At 45.7% G+C, this 19,599-nt stretch overlaps 2 protein-coding genes across 19 annotated transcripts in view; one reads left to right on the forward strand and one right to left on the reverse strand.

The window, feature by feature from the left end:
• On the forward strand, positions 1 to 11,930 carry MORN4 (MORN repeat containing 4). 17 transcript variants are annotated; one of them, XM_077878123.1, is made up of 7 exons: positions 1 to 165; positions 1,310 to 1,402; positions 5,670 to 5,786; positions 8,194 to 8,268; positions 9,719 to 9,833; positions 10,199 to 10,308; positions 10,566 to 11,930. In XM_077878123.1, exons 4-7 carry the CDS (start codon positions 8,202 to 8,204, stop codon positions 10,712 to 10,714), a joined length of 441 nt encoding a protein of 146 aa, XP_077734249.1. In that variant the 5' UTR covers positions 1 to 165; positions 1,310 to 1,402; positions 5,670 to 5,786; positions 8,194 to 8,201; the 3' UTR covers positions 10,715 to 11,930. The 17 variants fall into 17 exon arrangements, with proteins under 17 accessions (XP_077734249.1, XP_077734246.1, XP_077734253.1 ...); XM_077878120.1 differs by having other exon boundaries at positions 5,704 to 5,786; XM_077878113.1 differs by having other exon boundaries at positions 2 to 165; positions 8,168 to 8,268.
• Positions 10,567 to 19,599, reverse strand: part of HOGA1 (4-hydroxy-2-oxoglutarate aldolase 1) — a 26,434-nt gene continuing 17,401 nt past the window's right edge. Inside the window, exon 7 of one of the 2 annotated variants that reach the window (XM_077878104.1) lies at positions 10,567 to 11,097. In XM_077878104.1, coding sequence (XP_077734230.1) covers positions 11,080 to 11,097 — 18 coding nt within the window. In that variant the 3' untranslated portion in view covers positions 10,567 to 11,079. Of the gene's footprint in view, positions 11,098 to 12,604; positions 14,090 to 19,599 lie in introns of those variants that run through there. The other variant, XM_077878103.1, reaches the window with a different exon arrangement.

Raw genomic sequence — 19,599 nt, forward strand, 5'->3', positions numbered from 1 at the left:
GAATTGCGCCCGGTGCGGCCGCCAGGGATGGCGGCGTCAAGTGGGGCAGGCGCTGGTGGAGGTGGCGGAGAGGCTGGTGGCCGCGGCGAGCCCGGCGGAGCTGTGGTCGCGGCCGCTGGAGCCCCGCGTCGGGGCGTGACCGTCATCCCGAAAGGCGGAGCTCAGGTTGGCCGGCAGCGCAGGAGGGAGGGCGCCCGGAGAGTGCGGTCGGTGAGGAAGACTGAGGACCAGGTCCCCGTCCCAAGATGACTGGGGATCGTGACTCCGTCCAGGATGCGCTGACCAGAGGGCGGGGCCGGTGGGGTGCGGCCCCCGGGCCTCGGGTCTCTGCAGCTGGGGCCGAGGCCGGGGAGAGCCCGCCGTACCCGGCCTGGCTAGCGGGTGGCTGGGGGCTGCGTCCCGCGCGGATGGCAGACCCGCGTGAGCAGACACCTGGCCGGGCGCTGGAGCAGAGCTCGGGCGGAGAGCAGGATCAGTGTTGGGATGCGAGAACGGGATGGGAGGAAATGCTGTTAGTTGGGTCTCGGGCTTTGTTTGGCCTGGGCCCGCCCCTCACACTCCCACACCATGAACCTGATGCCTCAATTAGTGGGTGGTGGCACCCCTGCTGGGTCGTATCTCCAAACTGCTTAGGTATCCGGAGGAGTAACTCGACTTTATTAGAACCCCGTCCGGGCATTTCCTTTTTCATGAAATAGGATAATATCATGGCAGTCCCCATCACCCTCAAGTCTTTTGTAATTTTTTTTTTTTTTTAATTCATGAGAGACAGAGACACAGAGACATAGGCAGAGGGAGAAGAAGGCTCCCTGCGGGGATCCCCTTGCGGGACTCGATTCCAGGACCCCGAGATCACGACCTGAGCCGAAGGCAGACGCTCAACCACTGAGCCACCCAGCCGCTCCTCCTTTGTAAATTTCTAATCTTTTTTCTGGTGTCAGAATTTTCTTCCCACTTTCTCCAATCTAATTGTCCCACAGTCTTCCTAAGTAAGACCCTTATCTATATAAGACTGATGAATCACTGACCTCTGCCTCTGAAACCAGTAATACATTAGATGTTAATTAATTGAATTTAAATAAAATAAACAAAAAAGACCTATATCTAGTAGCAATACTTTTTTTAAAAAAAACTTTTCGAGTTCAAGGAAGATTTACAGTAAAAAGGCTTGTAGTGTTATAAGAAAAGCAGTTATTCCAAGCTAAAAAAAAAAATATTTTTTTAAAAAGAATGTGTGACTTTTCTTCTAGGTTTCTTAGGTTCTAAGTCTAATTTTTGTTCATCAAAGTCTTCCTTTTCTTCTCTTTAGGATTCTAAAAGCCTAAGACTGCTTTCTTTGTAATTAAGAGAACTTTGACAAGAAGGTCATACTCTGGGGAGGCTTTGGAGGAACAATGTAAAGGTATATGTGGGAAAAGCTGGCTGCCTCAAAACAATATTCTTAAAGTGAAAATCTGTTCCTCTTTATGTTAGCTTTGTTGTTGTTGTTGTTGTTTTTAATCCTCTGAATTTGGACACAAAATCCTGTGAATGCATAAATATTTTTTAACAAGTTTGATTTCTAAACTCTGAAAAAAAAAAGACAAATGGAATTGAAACAAAAGTTAACATTACTGTCTCCAAGTTCTATTTGGAAATGTCTGGGTCAGGAGAAAATAAAGAGAACTGGGATGTTCAGTTCTCTTTGTGCAGACAAATAGTATACTTATTTCACGAACAAAATAGTCATTTTCTTTTAGATAAATGTTTGGATTGATCCTTTGCAACCTATCTATCAAAAGAGCAGAAAGGGTGGGTATCTGCTTAGAAGCATGATTCTCTTTTGGTTTTGTGACTTGATTCCATATATATAGCTGAAGCCTAAACTTCATCAACACTGGCTATACCATATTAAACTAATTTATCTCAATGAGCATGATTTCTTTTGGGGTCATTGGCTTTGTAGCTGACTATTACATAGCATGGCTAATTATAGAAGTCGTAAATGAAAATCCCAACACTGTCCCAGGCTGTGACGGTATCAATTATTTGGACATAGGTAGAAGTTTCTAGTCCAATGTGTTCACCAATGGCCTGAGACCCACAGAGTCCATGTGTATCCTTTTATTTATTTTTTTAAACATTTTTAAAGATTATTTATTTATTTATTCATAGAAATGCAGAGAGAGAGAGAGGCAGAGACACAGGCAGAGGGAGAAGCAGGCTCCATGCAAAGAGCCTGAGGTGGGACTCGATCCAGGGTCTCCAGGATCACGCCCTCCTGGGCTGCAGGCGGCGCTAAACCGCTGTGCCACCAGGGCTGCCCCATGTGTATCCTTTTAGTTAGCATTTCCGATTGTGTTCTTGGGAATGGACATCATTTTGACCAGCAGCCGTTGAAGGGAGTTTTCTCTGTCTCCCTAGATAAAAAAAGGAATGGGAACATCCTTTTGAAAAACAAATGAGAGAGGATGGTGGCAGGGTTAGGTGTAGAGATGATGTTCCAGTTACTATAGGCATATAACATATTACCCCAACCTTAACTTAAAACAACATTATGATGTTTGCAAATTCTGTGAGTCAGGAATTTGTAGAGGGCATCATGGAGATGACTACACTCTGCTGCATGATACTTTAGATGGGATGCCCACACAGTGGCTAGGAGCTAGAATCATCTGAAGGCTCCTTTGCCCACAGCTGGTGCCTAGGCTGGGCTGATTCAAGGATGAGAACTGCCAACTGGAGCACCAACACGTGGCTCTTTGTGGCTCAGCTTCCGCACAGCATGGCAACCTCAGAGGATAGACTTCTTTTAGGGTGGCTCAGGTCTCCCAAGTGCAAGTGTACCAGTGGGCAAGAGGGAAGATGCATCACCTTTTCTGGCCTGACCTCAGAACATGCCATCTCTTCCACCATGTTCTATTGGTTGAAGCAATCACAAGCCTGCCCAGATTCAAAGAAGAGGAGTTAGAGTCCCCCTTTTGATGGAGCAGTGGCAAGGTCAAATTCTAGAACACGTAATACAGGGGATACTAATGCAAATGTCTTTGGAAAATACAATATGCCACAGTTGGTAATTAGAGGAAGATCTTTTCAGTTTCATTGGCATCTTTAAAAAATTTAGGTTATATTCCCTCAGAGCTCATAGCATGCCAAAAGGGTGGCTACGTTTATAGTTTGAGAGGCTGGCTAGTACTTTGTCTAGAGATAGTCTTCAAATTTTTTTAAGACTTTATTTATTTATTCACGAGAGACACAGAGAGAGAGAGAGGCACAGGCACAGGCAGAGGGAGAAGCAGGCTCCATGCAGGGAGCCCAACATGGGACTTGATCCCAGGTCTCCAGGATCAGGCCCTGGGCTGAAGGCGGCACTAAACCGCGGAGTCACCCGGGCTGCCCTAGAGATAGTCTTCAGACTGGAGAACTGCTGTTACCTTTTTCTCAGGGACCTTCTGGTGGTCCCTGTGAAACAAATGGGTTGCTGCTATTTGGAAGTTTCACGTAGCCTTGAGAACCAGTAAACAAATCCTGGAGCCTGCTGCCCCTGGGCCCTGGATCCCGGGCAATCAGATTGACCCCTCATATGGTACTGCAATAACTCCTTACAGACCTCTGAGTGAAGACAAGGTAACAGCTGTCAGACATCGGAAGGAAATGCCTTTATCTTATCATCTCCCTGCATAAAGTGTGATTTTGCGTATATGTTTCAGAATGGCTATTTAGTTATGAGATTTATTTTCAGATACGGCCTTTAAGATTCTGACTTGTTAAAAAAAAAAAAAAAAGATTCTGACTGTTTTGAAGGAATAAAATATTTCAGATTTGCTCCAGAGGCTGACTTTGAGTACGCTGACTTCATTAGTTCTGGGAAGAGCTGAAGACATCCTATAGTTATCAAAGCCTATCTGGACTGGAAAGAGTTTTCCTCTGCAGTTTCGATGGAAAATTGCTTCTTTTCTTCTCATTAATGTTGTATTTGCAGTGGAGTCATGCTGACTTCTACCCCAGGCACTCCAATGCTGGGCTGACAGCAAGAGGCTTGAGGCTGAAATTGGATGCCAACCTTGTGGAACATTGGTGGAACAGAGATGGCACACCAGGTCCCAGTGTCACCAATCAGAGAAAATAGCCCCAGAGGTTTCCAAGGGCTTTAAGACATAAAGAAAATGATCCCTACATGAGGATATCTTCCACTGTGTGAGAGAACCTGGGTATAGAGCTCCCGAGTAGCAACAGTGAGAAAATCCCTGGTGGAGCTGTGGCAGGGGTTCCCAGACATCACTGGAAGAGCATCCAAAACTGGCCTCATTGTGGGGTAGAAGCGGATGTTGCTCCCTGTTTGGGTGAGAGCAGGGATTCTCTCCTGAGAAGGGATTCTCGGAACTCATCTGTTCTCATAGGTGGGATGAAACAGGAGCTTGGAGACAGGGCCAGGGCTCAGAAAATATGACTGAGCCCTGCTCTGTTAAGCCCAACTGTTTGCATGTCAGATCATTGGGCTTATGGCATCTGTATTCAAAAGCATTGTGACATAGGCCAAAATTAAAACATCCCATGAGGTGGTGATAAAAAACAAGACCAGTGGCAATTATAGTTAACCTTCTCCCACCTTAGAATTTACCTCTGGCAAAATTGCTGAGTTTTTTTTCCCAAATGTTATTTGAATTACGTTGGTAGCATTTTTATACCGAGACTTTATTTTTTAATTTTTTATTTTTTTTTAATTTATTTTTAATTTAATTTTTTTTTTTTTTAATTTATGATAGTCACACAGAGAGAGAGAGAGGCAGAGACACAGGCAGAGGGAGAAGCAGGTTCCATGCACCGGGAGCCTGACGTGGGATTCGATCCTGGGTCTCCAGGATCGCGCCCTGGGCCAAAGACAGGTGCTAAACCGCTGCGCCACCCAGGGATCCCTATACCGAGACTTTAGAGAAATTTCCATTACAGTAAGTGAATGTGTGAGTTTAGGTATCTTATGTTTGAAGGAGGAAAAGAATGACATTTAATGGATAGGGCCCTGTGGTATTCTAGTTACTTTCACATGTCTTATTTAATTTAATCCATGCCAATTCTCTGAGGTAGGTATCTTTTCTCCACTTTATAGAGGAGGAGACTGAGGTTTAGAGGCATTTAAGTAACCTTCCCAAGGTTACACAGTGCACTGGGATGAGAACCCAGCGTTGGTGCTCCCCGACCCACACAGGACTTGAAGGAAGCTTGCTGTTGGCACCAGGCCTGGAGGGATTTAAAAACTCACTCCTGTTTGGCCCTCCAGGCGTGCCCCCCATGCTCTGAAGAAGAGATGCACTTGTTCTGTCTAGCTTAATCAGATGCTTGAGGGTTAGACTCTAGGTTCATTATTAATACCAGAGGACCGGGCAGCCCCGGTGGCGCAGCGGTTTAGCGCTGCCTGCAGCCTGGGGTGTGATCCTGGAGACCCGGGATTGAGTCCCACATCGGGCTTCCTGCATGGAGCCTGATTCTCTCTTTGCCTGTGTCTCTGCCTCTCTCTCGCTCTCTCTGAATGAATAAATAAATAAATCTTAAAAAAAAAAATACCAGAGGACCTTTCAGTGGTGATTTATAGGTCAGAGAATTTTCACACATAGTGTATCTGTTTATTGGAGTAATAGTAGCCATACTTCCAAGTGTGTAGCCGTCTAACATTGTGCTTGTTAAAACTGCAGATTCCCAGGCTCTAACATACAGAATCTGATTCAGTATATCCAGGTTTGGGCCTAGGACTCTGCAGTGTCACAGTCACTTGGAAATACGTTGTATTGCTTAAGTCTGGAAAAGACGAGGTGAGTAAACAAACCTAGGAAAATTAAAAAGAACTAGGGATTGCACTTTTAAAAATATGTCAAATGCTTCTGTTCATCTCTGTATTTAATGATATTTTAGGTATCTTAATGTCCTTAAAGGATATCTTTGAATACAAGTATTCTTTTACTGCAAACCTGAAGCCATACCTAGCCAATCTCCGAATGTTATTGGGTTGTTTGTTTATCTCTGTCATTGTCACTCCTGCCTTCTTCTCCCATGACACTGTTATCCCCCTTGGTCAGGCCTTATGATCTTGTGCCTGGGCGTATCAGTTAGCTTTTGCTAGATAGTAACACACCATCTCAAAACATAGCAGTTTAAAACAACTACCATGTATTTAGTCCATCATTCTGTGGGTCAGTAGTCTGGACCTGGGCTCAGCAGCAGCTCTGCTGGTCATGCCTGAGCTCACCCATGCATCTGTGGTCAGTTGGTACAGTTCCACATGACCCTTGGCATCAGCCAACTAGCCTGGGCTTGTCCACACGGGGCTAGAACAGTTCGTTCCTAGTGTTGTGAGAGGGCAAGCCCTGTGTACGAGCACTCGCCAAGCCTCTGCTGTATCCCTTTTGCTAATGTTCCATTAGCCCAACCAACTCCTATAACCCACCCGGACCCAGTGGGTGGAGGAATAAACTGCCTGTTAATAGAGGTAGTGCCATGTCCTAACACAAGGGCACGAGCAGAGGGAGTGTAATTTGTGCTCATTTTCACAGTCTCCTGAATGATCACATCTGCCTTGCAAGCTTTTCTGGCTGCGGGCTCTTGCCGCTCCAAAGCATCCTGTTTCCTGCTGACCCATTCGTTTTTCCGCAAGCACCCCTTTCAGATTACTTGCCTGTTCAAAAATCCCCAGAGCCTTCGTCTTTCCCCCACCTTATTAGCTGTAAATTCTTCTGCCTAGCTTTCCAAGATCCCCTTAGAGTGGCCTGATCCTAAAAGCAGAGTGTGCAACACGAGAGAGAAAGAATGAGCAGCAGGCAGGGGAGGCCAGGACCCGAGTTCCAGCCCAGCCACTGACTGGCTTTTCACTTCCTTCTCTCCGTCTTTGAAATGATGGAGTTTGGATTTAACTCTGAGAGGCTGGGACACTGGGTGGCTCAGTGGTTGAATGTCTGCCTTTGGCTCTGGACATGATCCCAGATTCCTAGGATCTAGTCCCACATTGGGTTCTTTGCATGGAGCCTACTTCTCCCTCTGCCTGTGTCTCTGCCTCTCTTTCTGTGTCTCATGAATGAATAAATAAAATCTTTAAATCAATCAATCAATCTGAGAGGCTTTTTTTTTCAGATTTCAGAGTTTGGCTGAGTACCTAGATAGACTTATTTCCCATTACTCCTTAAATAAACCTTCAAGTGCAATAAGACCCAACTTAATATTTTCCCACCGACCATCCAGGTTATGTTGCTGTTTGTGCTTCCATTCCTCAGGTTTTCTCCATGGGCAGCCGCCCTTTGCTTTCTTGACTGCTTGCTTTCAGTTGTGCCCATCCCTTGTGGGTTTGTTTTTGTTTTTGTTTTTTTAATTTTTATTTATTATTTATTTGAGAGAGAGCGAACACACAAGCAGGGGGAGGGACATACAGAGAGGGAGAAGCAGACTCCCCACTGAGCAGGGAGCCCAATGCAGGACTTGATCCCAGGACTCTGGGATCATGACCTGAGCCAAAGGCAGACATTTAACTGACTGAGTCACCCAGGCTCCCCAACCATCCCTTGTCTTTGTACATCTCTACCATCCAGTTTGGCACTTAATTATATTACCTCTCCTATTGTTCAGTATGTCAGCTTAGTCTTACCAACTAGACTGTAAACTCATTGAAGGAAGAGACCATATTTTATACATCAACTAAATACAGAGTACGTATCAAGCAAATATTTGTAAATTCATCTTCAATTTCTATCTCAGGTCATAGAAAATTGGAATTGGCTGACAACTTTTTTTTTTTTTTTTTTTAGATTTTATTTATTTATTTGAGAGAGAGTGTGAGTCAGGGGAAAGGGCAGAGGGAGAGGGTGAAAGAGAATCCCAAGCAGACCACATTGAGTACAAAGCCCAGTGCAGGGCTCGATCCCAAAACCCTGAGATCACTACCTGAGCTGAAACCAAGAGTCGGAAGCTTAACCAACTGAGTCACTCAGGTGCCCCAGGCTGATAACTTTTAAGTTGGAGGATAAGACTGCTTGAGCCAAGGTGATCTGGGGGTGGGGAGGTTGGAGAGGTGGGCATGTTTGTTAAATGTATCCAGGGTAATATATATACTCACTGGGCTAGTTTATAGAATGTTTCTGCAAAATTGCTTTGCAAGCCTTTCTTCCAACCATCCCGTGACTCTGGTTCTCTCCTCTGTTTCCTGCAGTTTTTATCCTTTTCTTCCTTCCATAGCTGTCACCATGACCCTGACAAAAGGTTCCTTCACCTACTCCAGCGGGGAGGAATATCGTGGAGAGTGGAAGGAAGGTAAGAGAATCCCTGGGGGATCAAGTGAGGAACACTTCATTTGGCTGAAGGACAAATGCATCAGGCTAGATAAGCCAACTGCATGAGTCTTCATGTCTAACTCCAGGATTTAACCTGAATAGTGCCTTGCCTTTCTTTGGTTTTAGGATTAAATAAAGGAATTAGAAAACCTCATTGTTTGCCCAGTAAGTTAAGGAAGACCTGGAAATTAGGACACTCAAGGGCAAATGACAGTCATTTCCTTGAATTTTCTGTGACAGCTCCTTGCATTTGGAAGTGTCTATTCACAGGCTTAGTGAAATTCCACAGAGCCTGAGAAACACAGTCTGACCATTTAAGAGCCTCATGGGGCCAGTCCTGGCAAGCCAGGAACTGCCCCGAGGAGCCGTGACTTCCAACAGTTGTGCCAGGGAAGAGTTCAGGCCGTTTCAACATGCACCCCATTCTTTTAGATACTTGTAGCTGATGAATTCTTGAGCCCTGAGAGGCGAAACTGGACAGACGGGATGTAACCTTGCCTCCCCAACACCTGCCGTCCCCTCAGATCTGGCCAGTTAGAGGTGCCAGTCTGCTAGGCAGTCTCTATCCCTTAGAGGAACTCCCTTGTACTCTCCTGGAAAGACATGATTGCTCCTCCAGCATCGTGCCATTTTTCTGGTCAGTTCAGTGGATAACAAAGCCTGAATCATTGCCATCAGTTGACTGTTCAGTTTGTCCCCTAGCTTCACGGTGCCATGTGGCACTTTTTTTCTCTCAGAGAGGCAACATATAAGTCAGTGTTGAGAGTTCTCCGGTCCAGATGCCCACTGCATTTGCATTCTTACTCTGCCACTTAACAGCTCTGTGGTCTTAAGGAAGTGATTTAGCTTCTCCTAGCCTTACTTTCTGCATCCGTGAAATGGGAATAATAATAGTACTGTGCCTATCTCTTCATGTCGTGAGGATTAGATAGGATGATAAATACAAAGTGAGAAGGGTGCCTGACACGGAGTAAAGGCACTATGGTAGCTAGTGTTATTTTTTTTTTTAAGATTCTATTTATTTATTCATAGACAGTGAGAGAGGCAGAGACACAGGCAGAGGGAGAAGCAGGAATCATACAGAGAGCCTGATGTGGGACTCGATCCAGGGTCTCCAGATCACGCCCTGGGCTGCAGGCGGCGCTAAACCGCTGCGCCACCGGGGCTGCCCGCTAGTGTTATTTTTAAGTGCTCTCTTGTTCATACGTAGTGAGACCTGCTCCAAATCTGATGCTTGTGACAAGATGGGAAGGTCCTGGAAGCCGGATTTTCCTGGTGCCTGTTCTGGGTAGTAGTTCTCTGCCCTGCTAACATCACTGCTTCTCTCCTTTTGTTTGTGCATGGGGTGACAAAAGACAAGGGAGATTGGGCAAGGAGGGTGTTCCTGAAGCTGCCTCTGAACCCTGACAACTGTCTTTTTCTTTGCCTAGGCCGCAGACATGGTTTTGGTCAACTGATGTTTGCAGATGGTGGCACCTACCTGGGTCATTTTGAGAATGGGCTCTTTAATGGCTTCGGGGTACTGACCTTCTCAGATGGCTCAAGGTAAGTATTGGGTCATTCTTTTTTCAGCTTTGATAGTGATAGCTGGTCAGACCTGAGCTTGGCCCAGGCCCTCTGAAAACAGGCGAGAAGTAAGCAGTTCTTTTATTAGTTACTTTATAAATAGATCTAAAATTTGAAATGGCAAGGAGCCGAATGACCTTCCACCCCACTGCCATTCTCTTCTGTTATCTCCTAGGGATTAAGGCCTCATATCACACATGCTCTCTGGCCCTTGTCTGCTGGCTAGGAGTGGGGTGGGTGGGAGCGGGCCAGAACTCTGAAATAAGCAGAATCCACTCCACTCCTTGGCATTAATATGTAAAACTCATTGGTAGCTGCTTCACCACCCTGCTATGTTTCTACAGGTACGAGGGGGAGTTTGCCCAGGGCAAGTTTAACGGCGTTGGAGTCTTCATTCGACATGACAACATGACATTTGAAGGGGAATTTAAAAATGGCAGAGTAGACGGTTTTGGTAAGTCACCAGCCGGACAGGTGACTGGGGGAAGCATAAGATGGGTGGAAGTACACCTTGTTAGCGTTAATGCTTTCAGGGGTGTCTACCAGTCCTTTGCGATTGTGCCCTAACGGCCACCCATCCATCGAACTTGCCAATTCAGTACTCTGGAGTAGAGCTGCAAGTTTTCCTCCTCCACCGATCCACAGTACCAAGCTGCTTTCTGAGTCACTGATGCCCTTGTCAATACCATGTTTTCTCTGTCCCCCTCAAAGGCCTGCTGACTTTCCCTGATGGTTCTCATGGAATACCCCGCAATGAAGGTCTGTTTGAGAACAACAAGCTGCTGCGGCGTGAGAAGTGCTCGGCGGTCGTCCAGCGAGCCCAGAGTGCCTCCAAGTCAGCCAGAAATCTCACTGCCTGATGGGCGTTGTGCACCAGCTGACAAGCACTGGGCAAAGCCATGGCCCCGTCACTCACTCGAGGTGTATAAATGAACCAGATGTGAGTGGAGATGAGAATCCCCACAGAGCAGAAGCCTTGAGATGTGCCCCATCACCTGCGAGGCAGGGATTCAATCAGACAGTCGTGAGGACTCTGGCCCCACCTTGGTGGCCCACAGCAGGGTCACCAGTTCTGTCTCTGCTTCTCTCGCTGGTTCGTATTCTCTGTCCCTAACGCCTCAGGTTGACCAGTGCAGACCTGCTTCTACTTGATCTCCTGCCAAGGGACACAGGATCTCTTCATTCTGCCTGTATTTGGGGCAGATGATCCTAGCCCCAATTAGGGCTAGTGCTTTGTGTTACCCTGGAGAAACAGAAAGATGGGGGTGGCTTAGACAGCTCAGCAGTCCTAGGAAAGTCAAAGCCAGTGCTTTTCCATGTGTCACCCCCTTGTTTGCTGCTGGTTGGCTTCATGGCCCTAGGCCTTCCACTTCTCCCACCAGGTTGGTATTTGTGTCTGCTTAGTTCCCCTGTGAAGGGTTCGGTAAGAGTGCTGTTTCCCTCTCCTGTGACTGTACAAGCTGTCTTCCTTACCTGAGTTCCAGCAGCTAGTCTGTGCCCCATTTGTGCCTCTCTCCTTCCTTAGACACAGGACAGGATCCCTTTTGGGGATAGTCAAGAAACTGTTTTGAGGAGTCATCTCATCACATGTATTTATTCCTTACTCCAGGGCAGAGGGCAGACATTTCTGGGCCACATCAGGCTCTACCATGGAGTGACTGAATCCTTAGGGATGGCTTTGGCTGACACAGCCCCTTCCCAGTGGATCAGTAGGCCAGACCCACCTCCACCCCTTGGAGTTTGGGGAGAACTGGACCTATACTAGGATTGCAGTGAACCAAAAGAGAATTTGGCTCCTTACATTTGGTTCACTGTTAACTCTTCCACCACAAGGCTGACCATCAGGCCTGGAGGTCAGATCTTGATGGATGGGATCCCTACATAGTTCATCACGGAGGCCTCCAGTTCTCCTGTGACCCAGACATGCCCACTCCACTCCCAGCCCCCCATCCTCACACTGAATGTCTCCTCAATAGCAGATTGTGGTGGAAATTATAGCCGTGTGCCTCTATTTATTCTCTGAGTTGTACTGTAGAAACATGTTTATTAGGAGTAAACAAAATCACCAGAACTGCCTATATTTAGTTTCTTTACTCTTGCTCTGCATCCTTGTGAATCAACCCATTTGCTGTTTCTAAAAAGTTCATCACAGATGGTGGCTTGGAACTGACACCGCACACTTTACTGCATAGTACCTAATTCTCAAAACCTTTGCAAGGTAGGAGCTTTTTTTTTTTTAATCTGACAGGCTCAGGTTGCCCAAACTAGGAAGTGGCAGAGCTGGGTGGGATTTGTTTCCCAGTTTTTCTGATTCCAAATCACTTTCTACTGTACTTTTCTTGCCCTGAGCATCAAGAGTGCCCACACCCTGAGACCACAGTTATTGTCATACCTGCTGGGTTACCCTGGGCAAGTCTACTCCTGCCTGGGTTTCCCTTTCTCTGCAACAATACCTCCCTGACTGGGCTAATGTGTGATGGTCACTTGCCACGCTAACCCCTTTACATGCATGATCTTATGTAGCCCTGAGAGAAGGGAACTGGTATTATCCCCAAATTACAGATCAGATCAGGTACTTAAGTAGCTGCCCAAGGCCCTGCAGATCCTAAGGAGCAGGTCTAAGAACTTAAACCATGCCTGCTTAATTTAAGTAGATGGCCAATTTCAGTTGAAGATTGATACTTTTTAGAGTCTCTCCTCTAGGCTTTGTTCTAAACAAGGATCTCTTTACCTTTCTTTTTAGCCAGAGCAATTTTTAAAAAAAGATTTTATTTATTCATGAGAGACACACAGAGAGGCAGATACATAGGCCGAAGGAGGTCCCCTCCCTATGGGGATCCTGATGTAGGACTCGATCCCAAGACCCCAGGATCACAACCTGAGCCAAAGGTAGACACTCAACCACTAAGCCACCCAGGTACCCATACCCAGAGGAGTGATTTTTTTAAAAAAGTCATCTCTGGTTTACTGCTATACTAGTCAAGTATCACTGGAAAAGGTTAAACATTTTTGGAGAGAGCAGCCTTTTTGACAGTGTTTCCAAGCATCTCAGATGCACCTTTTTGCCTCCTACCACTCACTCAAAACTTCCACATGCCTTTCCCTTAGACCACCACTGATCTAATACCTAGATGTTAGGGCTTCTCTGAGAGCTGGGAAAAAGCACACCTTGAAAGGAAGGTCCCCCAGGGACCCCCAGGAAGGTCCTTGACATCTAGGCCCGAGAACTAAGACCTGCATGGCAGTGCGGTGTTAGTTTGTACGTGGCCACACTGTTTTCACTTATTCAACTTTATTGTAAGAGCAAAGGATTATTTTTCACAACAAAAGCACAGTGCCTAAGACAAGAGGATGGCTAGGTCTCAGACCAAGTTTCCTTCCCTACTGTTTGCAACCTAGGTTGGCTAGAAGTTTCTGAGAATGTAACATCCACCAGGTGTCATTATTCACCAACTCTGGCAAGCTCCATGGCTGTCCCAGGGAGCTCCAAGGCTGAGATCAAGGCTAGAGATGAGAATATGAGATGATCAAAATGGATTGAGGAAAGGACACTGTGTCTGGAAGGCAGCTTGGGGGCCTTTTGAAAAGGCCAGTGACACATTTCTGATTAGGTTTCTGAACCCACCACATTCCCCTGGAAGGAGTCAGGTTCTTAGGAACAGCCCTGGCTCCCTGCTGCACTGTGTACTGGGCTCAGGTGTGTACCCCCAAGCCTAAGCGGTCATCCCATCAGTAAAAAAGATACCCTTACTTGTGTCCAGCTGCCCCCCTGCTCTTTCCATCTGGCTCCTAATCACGTGTCCTGGGGCACGGGAAAGCACAGTAGAGGGACACGCAATTGCTCCTTCCCAGACTGAAGGTCTCTAAAGAGCCGAAGTTTAGGATACAAATGCCAGCAATCATGGGGCTATAAGAATAGGAAAAATAGGAAATGGGTGTGCATGGCAGAGCCTGGGAAAGGCTACCTGGAGGACTGAAGCAGGGAAATCGGCCTTGAACCCTCATACTCCCATGTGGCTCTTCAGCTGCAGGTATAAGGCAGGAAGATGAGACGGGCTCAGGCCAGGTGCGTCCTTGCCTCACCCTCAGAGCCAGCCGTTACTGGTGAAATCCATACGCAGCGCCTCCTCATCCATGGGGCTTAGCTCCTGCAAGGGGGCACGGCAGGGGCCTCCGTAGTAGCCAAACCAGTCCATGGTTTTCTTCAGTCCCGGGATCCCGAAGCGCCGGGTCACCTGTGAAGCAGGGTCTGTTAGGAGAAACTGGGGAATCCCTGCACACGCATGTCTGGGATGCAGACGTGTCTCTCTCAGAACGTTAGGCTTCCTCCCCCCTCCCCTCGTAATGTAATTTCACCAAGTTGGTGACACTAGGGTATATTGGAAATGCAGATCAAGAGACCAGAAGGCGGGTCAGCAGAAAAGAACACAATGCCGACAATTCAAATTTAGGAAGGAAATCACTGCCTGGGTTTCTCAAAGAAAAATCCACCCCACTGGGGAGAAAAGCGGCATTTGGCCATCAGGCTGGGACTTGAGAAGCTAGCAGTGCTGTGGGTCTGGGTGCTAGACCATCACAGGTCTGCAGCCCAGTTCCCAGGAACATAGGGCCAGGGCACACCAGGCTGGGGACGTCAGGAAGGGGAAAGGTGTGCAAGACCCTCAGGCATAGCCCAGACGTCTACTGGCCCTGCAGCAGAGACCCCCACCCACCCTAAGCTCCTCCCTGACCCCAACTCTGAAAAAACGATGCATCAGCTATCCTGAGAAGTTCCACTTTGTAATCTTATGTCACCAACTTACTACATACATCTGAGCAAGTTCTCTAGTCTAAAATATGAGGGGACTGGACAACATAACTAAAGTGCTTTCTATTGTAAGGGGGCACCTAACACTCTTGTCAGAACTTAACATCATGCATGAGGACTTATAGAAAATGAAGCATCAAGTTTCTTTGCCTTTGGCATAGCTGATCAGAAGTGTTAGATGAGTCTTTGACTACCTCAAAAAAAGAAATGTAATCCTTAAGTTTTATTTGGAGGGGAGGTAAAACCTTAGAAGTTGGGTTTCACAAAGGGTAAAATAACAAGAGAGGTTGCTTGGGGTAAAAAAGTTAAGAACCACTGATGAATGATTGACTAATAAGTATTTACCACTAGAGGCCAGGGAATTTTTTCTTGAAATGAGTGATACGCCACCTTCCTCCTAGGCCTGGCCCCAGCTGTGATGTTCTAATACCTGGGCTTTTCACCCAAAACCTGAGTAGGGTGGGAAAGACCTAGGGGACAGGATGGAGAGGCACAAGAAGTACCTAGAGAAAAAGGCTTCTTCCACCACAAGTGTGTAGGATCTCTGAGTTGCCCCCTCCTCAGACCCATAGAAATAATTGAATGCTTTGGTGGTAAATAACATGGAATATCCTAAATATAGCCAGGGCAGGACCTGGCTGGGTGGGAAGGCAGAGGAAGGACATTGTGTTCAAGCAGGACAGAGCAACAGAGTGACATCAAGCTGCTCCTGGGGTGGCTGAGCCTACAGCCCAGGCAGCAGAAAGGTGTTCCAGGCATTCCTGAGTGTGTGCCCAGAGTTGGCACAGGAGGACCAGAGTGAAGAGTAAGGCAGGATGGCATGTGGAAAGCCAGGATGGCAGCAAGCATCTTCTCTTCCCAAGGGGAAGCCACAGCTTCATCTGTAAAATGAGGAGATGACAACACCTACCCCATGTCACAAGAATCAAATGAGAAAAACACCACTGTAAGACCAGACCCTGGGGCGCCTGGGTGGCTCAGATGGTTAAGCGTCTGCCTTGAGATCAGATCATGATCCCGAGGCCCTGAAATTGAGTCCCACATAGTACTCCCTACTCAGTGGGGAGTCTGTTTCTCCCTCTCCCTCTGCCCCTCCCCCTGTTTGTGTTCTCTCTGTCTCTATCTCTCAAATGAATTTTTAAAAATCTTAAAAAAAAAAAAAAAAAAAAGACTAGACCCCTAAGAAAGCTCCTCTACCACGTCCTGGTGGTATGCAGGTTCTGGGACCTTCTCTCTGCAGGTGAGTGGGCATAGACAGCAGAGGTGCCACCCCAGTGGAATGTGCAGTACATACCAGACAGTCTGTGCCCAGCTGAATGGCCCTCATTTCTGCAGTTCTTGCATCCTATTAATAGAGCACTCTACCCCAGGAAAGCCTTCACATCCAGGAGACTTGTGCTTGCCTCCTTAGCTGTCCTTTCTCAAAATCTCAGTTTATTTTTCCCTTTGAGGTAAAGATATAAGCTGTGAGGGAGCTCTAGAGCCCACCTACCACTTTACCCAAACAAAATATTGCTGCTTAGCCTGGGACTCTCACCTCTGATGCAAAACTTACAGGGATGCCCCCCAAAAAATCAGTCAACAAGGTAAGTAATATTTAGTGCCATATTTCTTTTAAAAATCAAAATCAATGCAAAAAAATCCATGATGAGCAAAGTGTCGATGTTTTAAATAAAGACAGGGTCCAAAAGAACCATGCCCTGCCATATTGTGGCCCAAGGTAAAACTAAACATGTGCCCCTATATACAAGGTGTTTTTTTAAATTTTATTTTATTTATTCATTCATGAGAGACCCTGAAAGAGAGGCAGAGACATAGGCAGAGGGAGAAGCAGGCTTCCTGTGGGGCGTCTGATGCGGGACCCTGGGATTACGCCCTGAGCCAAAGGCAGATACTCAACCACTGAGCCACCCAGGTGCCCCCATATACAAGTTTTATGTATTTTTTACTGGTTCATTTTTTTCTACGAGTAGATACAGGAAAAAATTTTAGATGAGGTTGTTTCCATTTAAGTCAGGAAAGTAAAATTATAATACATTATGTTTTTAACATATATAAAATGTTTAAAACTAAACTAAAAGATACTAATATCTTATTAGCATATATACTATATATACTAATACTAAAACTAATATACATAAAATATTTTTTTTTAAAGATTTTATTTATTTATTCATGAGAGACACACAGAGAAAGAGAGAGAGAGGCAGAGACACAGGCAGAGGGTGAAGCAGGCTCCACGCAGGGAGCCCAATGTGGGACTCGATCCCAGGTCTCCAGGATCAGGCCCTGGGCTGAAGGTGGCACTAAACCGCTGAGCCACCAGGGCTGCCCCACATAAAATATTTAAAACTAAACTAAAAGAATGTCGTTTTAATATACCTACTTTTTAAATTTCCAATATATATTTTTTTCAAATAGTTTAACATTCTATGCAGGGAGGGAAAAGTATTTAGAGGGGCGCCTGGATGGCTCAGTTGGTAGAAAATCTTTTTCCCCCGAAGATTTTATTTATGTATTTATTTGACAGAGAGAAAGAGAGAGAGAGAGAGAGAGAGAGGAGAGCACATGCACAAGCAGGTGGAGCAGCAGGCAGAGGGAGAGGTAGAAGCAGGCTCCCCACTGAGCTGGTGAGCCCAAAGGTAGATGACAAAAAAAAAAAAAAAAAAAGATTAAAAAAAAAATCCAAAAAATAAGGCAGATGACAGCTGACTGAGCCACCCAGGTACTCCAAGCCTGCAACTCTTGATCTTGAGGTTGGAATAAGAAAGGAAGGAAGGAAGGCTGGGAAGGAAGGAGGGTGGATAGGCAGATAGAAGGAAGGAAACGAAAGACAGGAAGGAAGGAAGGAAGGAAGGAAGGAAGGAAGGAAGGAAGGAAGGAAGGAAGGAGAGAAGGAAGGAAGGAAGGAAGGAAGGAAGGAAGGAAGGAAGGAAGGAAGGAAGGAAGGAAGGATAGAGTTTCCACTTCCAGGAAGATGGAATAGATGTACTCTTTCCCATTTCTCCCAAAAAATACAGCTAAAACAAAACCTTGGACATTACATAAAAACAAACATAAGGCTCTGAAAGGTAGAGAGAAGGAAGACAAACTAGGGACTTTAGGACCCAAAGAACACAGTGGTGAGTTCCCTGGCCTCAACTTGAAGCTTAAGAAGCTGGCAACCCTAAAATGCCAATGGGTACAGATAATAAAAGCCCCCAACAAAAGCCTGTTCACTCAAGACAAGGATCAGGAAGAAGCAGCCTAGCAAAATGGAAAACTTTTAGACAATCACCACTCTGCTCCAACCAAGTAGCCTAGAAAAAACTGTGGTCCCATCTCCACCATCTCCACCATCCCCACCCAGGCCAGTGAGTGTTGAGTCAGGAGCCAGAACTTCTGCCCTCAACTCTGGCAGTCTTAAAGGGTGCCCTTCCCCCTCCACAATGGATGGTCTCAGCAGAGCCCCGTGAGGAAAGTCAGAGCTTACACACCACTGCCCACACTGAAGCTACCCCCACTCCCCACCCCCTGCCGGAGGTAATTGTAATGTCAGTAGAGGCCGGTGGGAATCGGTAAGGAGGCATTCCTACCCTTTCCAGTCAGGGAGTTGTCAGTGGAGGTGGGGGACAGAGATGTAATTTAAAAAATACTCCCCAAAGAAATCTCCAGGCCCAAATGATCTCATTGGAGAATTCTAAAAAATGTTTAAAGAAAATTTAACACCAATTCTACATAGTCTCTTCCAGAAAATAGAAGAGGAGGGAATACTTCCCAGTCAACAGATGAAGCTATTATTACCCTGAGACCAAAATCAGACAAAAGCGATGCCAAAAAAAAAAAAAAAAAAAAAGTGTGTGTGTGGGACTACATATCTCCTATGAATGTAGACAGAAAAATTTTCAACTAAGTATTAGCAAATGGAACTCAGCAATATATGAAAAGAGTTACACACCATAACTAGGTGGGGTTTATTCCAGGATGCAAGACTAGTTCAATATTAGAAAATCATCCATGTAACTCACCATATTAGCAGGCTAAAGAGGAAAAACAAAATCACAGAGTCCTATCAATCAAGGCAGAAAAACACTGGACAAAATTCAATATCTTCTGCAATCCCACACAGATTTTATTACTATAGGTATATAAAAGACCTTAAAATCAGGTACGCTAATTCCTCCCACTTCGCTGTTTGTTTGTTTCCAAAATTATTTTAGCTAGTTTAATTCCTTTGCCTTCCTATGTAAGCTTTAGAATACTTTGGTGTGGTTTTGCAGAGGGATAGACACAGATAATGGGAGCAACAGAGAACCCAGAAAGACCCACATAAATATGCCCAACTAATTTTTGACAAAGGTGCAAAAGTAATTCAATGGAAGAAAGACCATCTTTTCAACAAATGGTGGTGGAGTAAGTGGATATCTAGAAGCAAAAAAAAAAAAAAAAAAAATATTCAACCTCCACCTAAATCTCACACTTGATACAAAAATTTACTCAGAATGGGTCTTGGACTTATAAAATGTAAAACTATAAAACTTTTAGGGAAAAACACAGAAAATCCTCACAATCTAATGCTACGAAAAGCCTTCTTCTTCTACTTAACACTAAAAGGATAAATACAAATGAAAATATTAATGAATTAGACTTCATCAAATTAAAATTTTTTGTTCTGCAAAAGATCTGTTCAGAGAATGACAAGACAATCTACAGAATGGGAGAAAATATTTGCAAACCACACATCTCACAAAGGACTGGTACCTAAAAGATACAAAGAGGGATCCCTGGGTGGCTCAGCTGTTTAGCGCCTGCCTTCGGCCCAGGGCGTGATCCTGGAGATCCAGAATCGAGTCCCACATCAGGCTCCCTGCACGGAGTCGGCTTCTCCCTCTGCCTGTGTCTCTGCCATTCTCTCTCTGTGTCTCTCATGAATAAATAAATAAAATCTTAAAAAAAAAA

The sequence above is a fragment of the Canis aureus genome, chromosome 29, assembly GCF_053574225.1.
Source record: "Canis aureus isolate CA01 chromosome 29, VMU_Caureus_v.1.0, whole genome shotgun sequence".
NCBI classification, from domain to species: domain Eukaryota; kingdom Metazoa; phylum Chordata; class Mammalia; order Carnivora; family Canidae; genus Canis; species Canis aureus.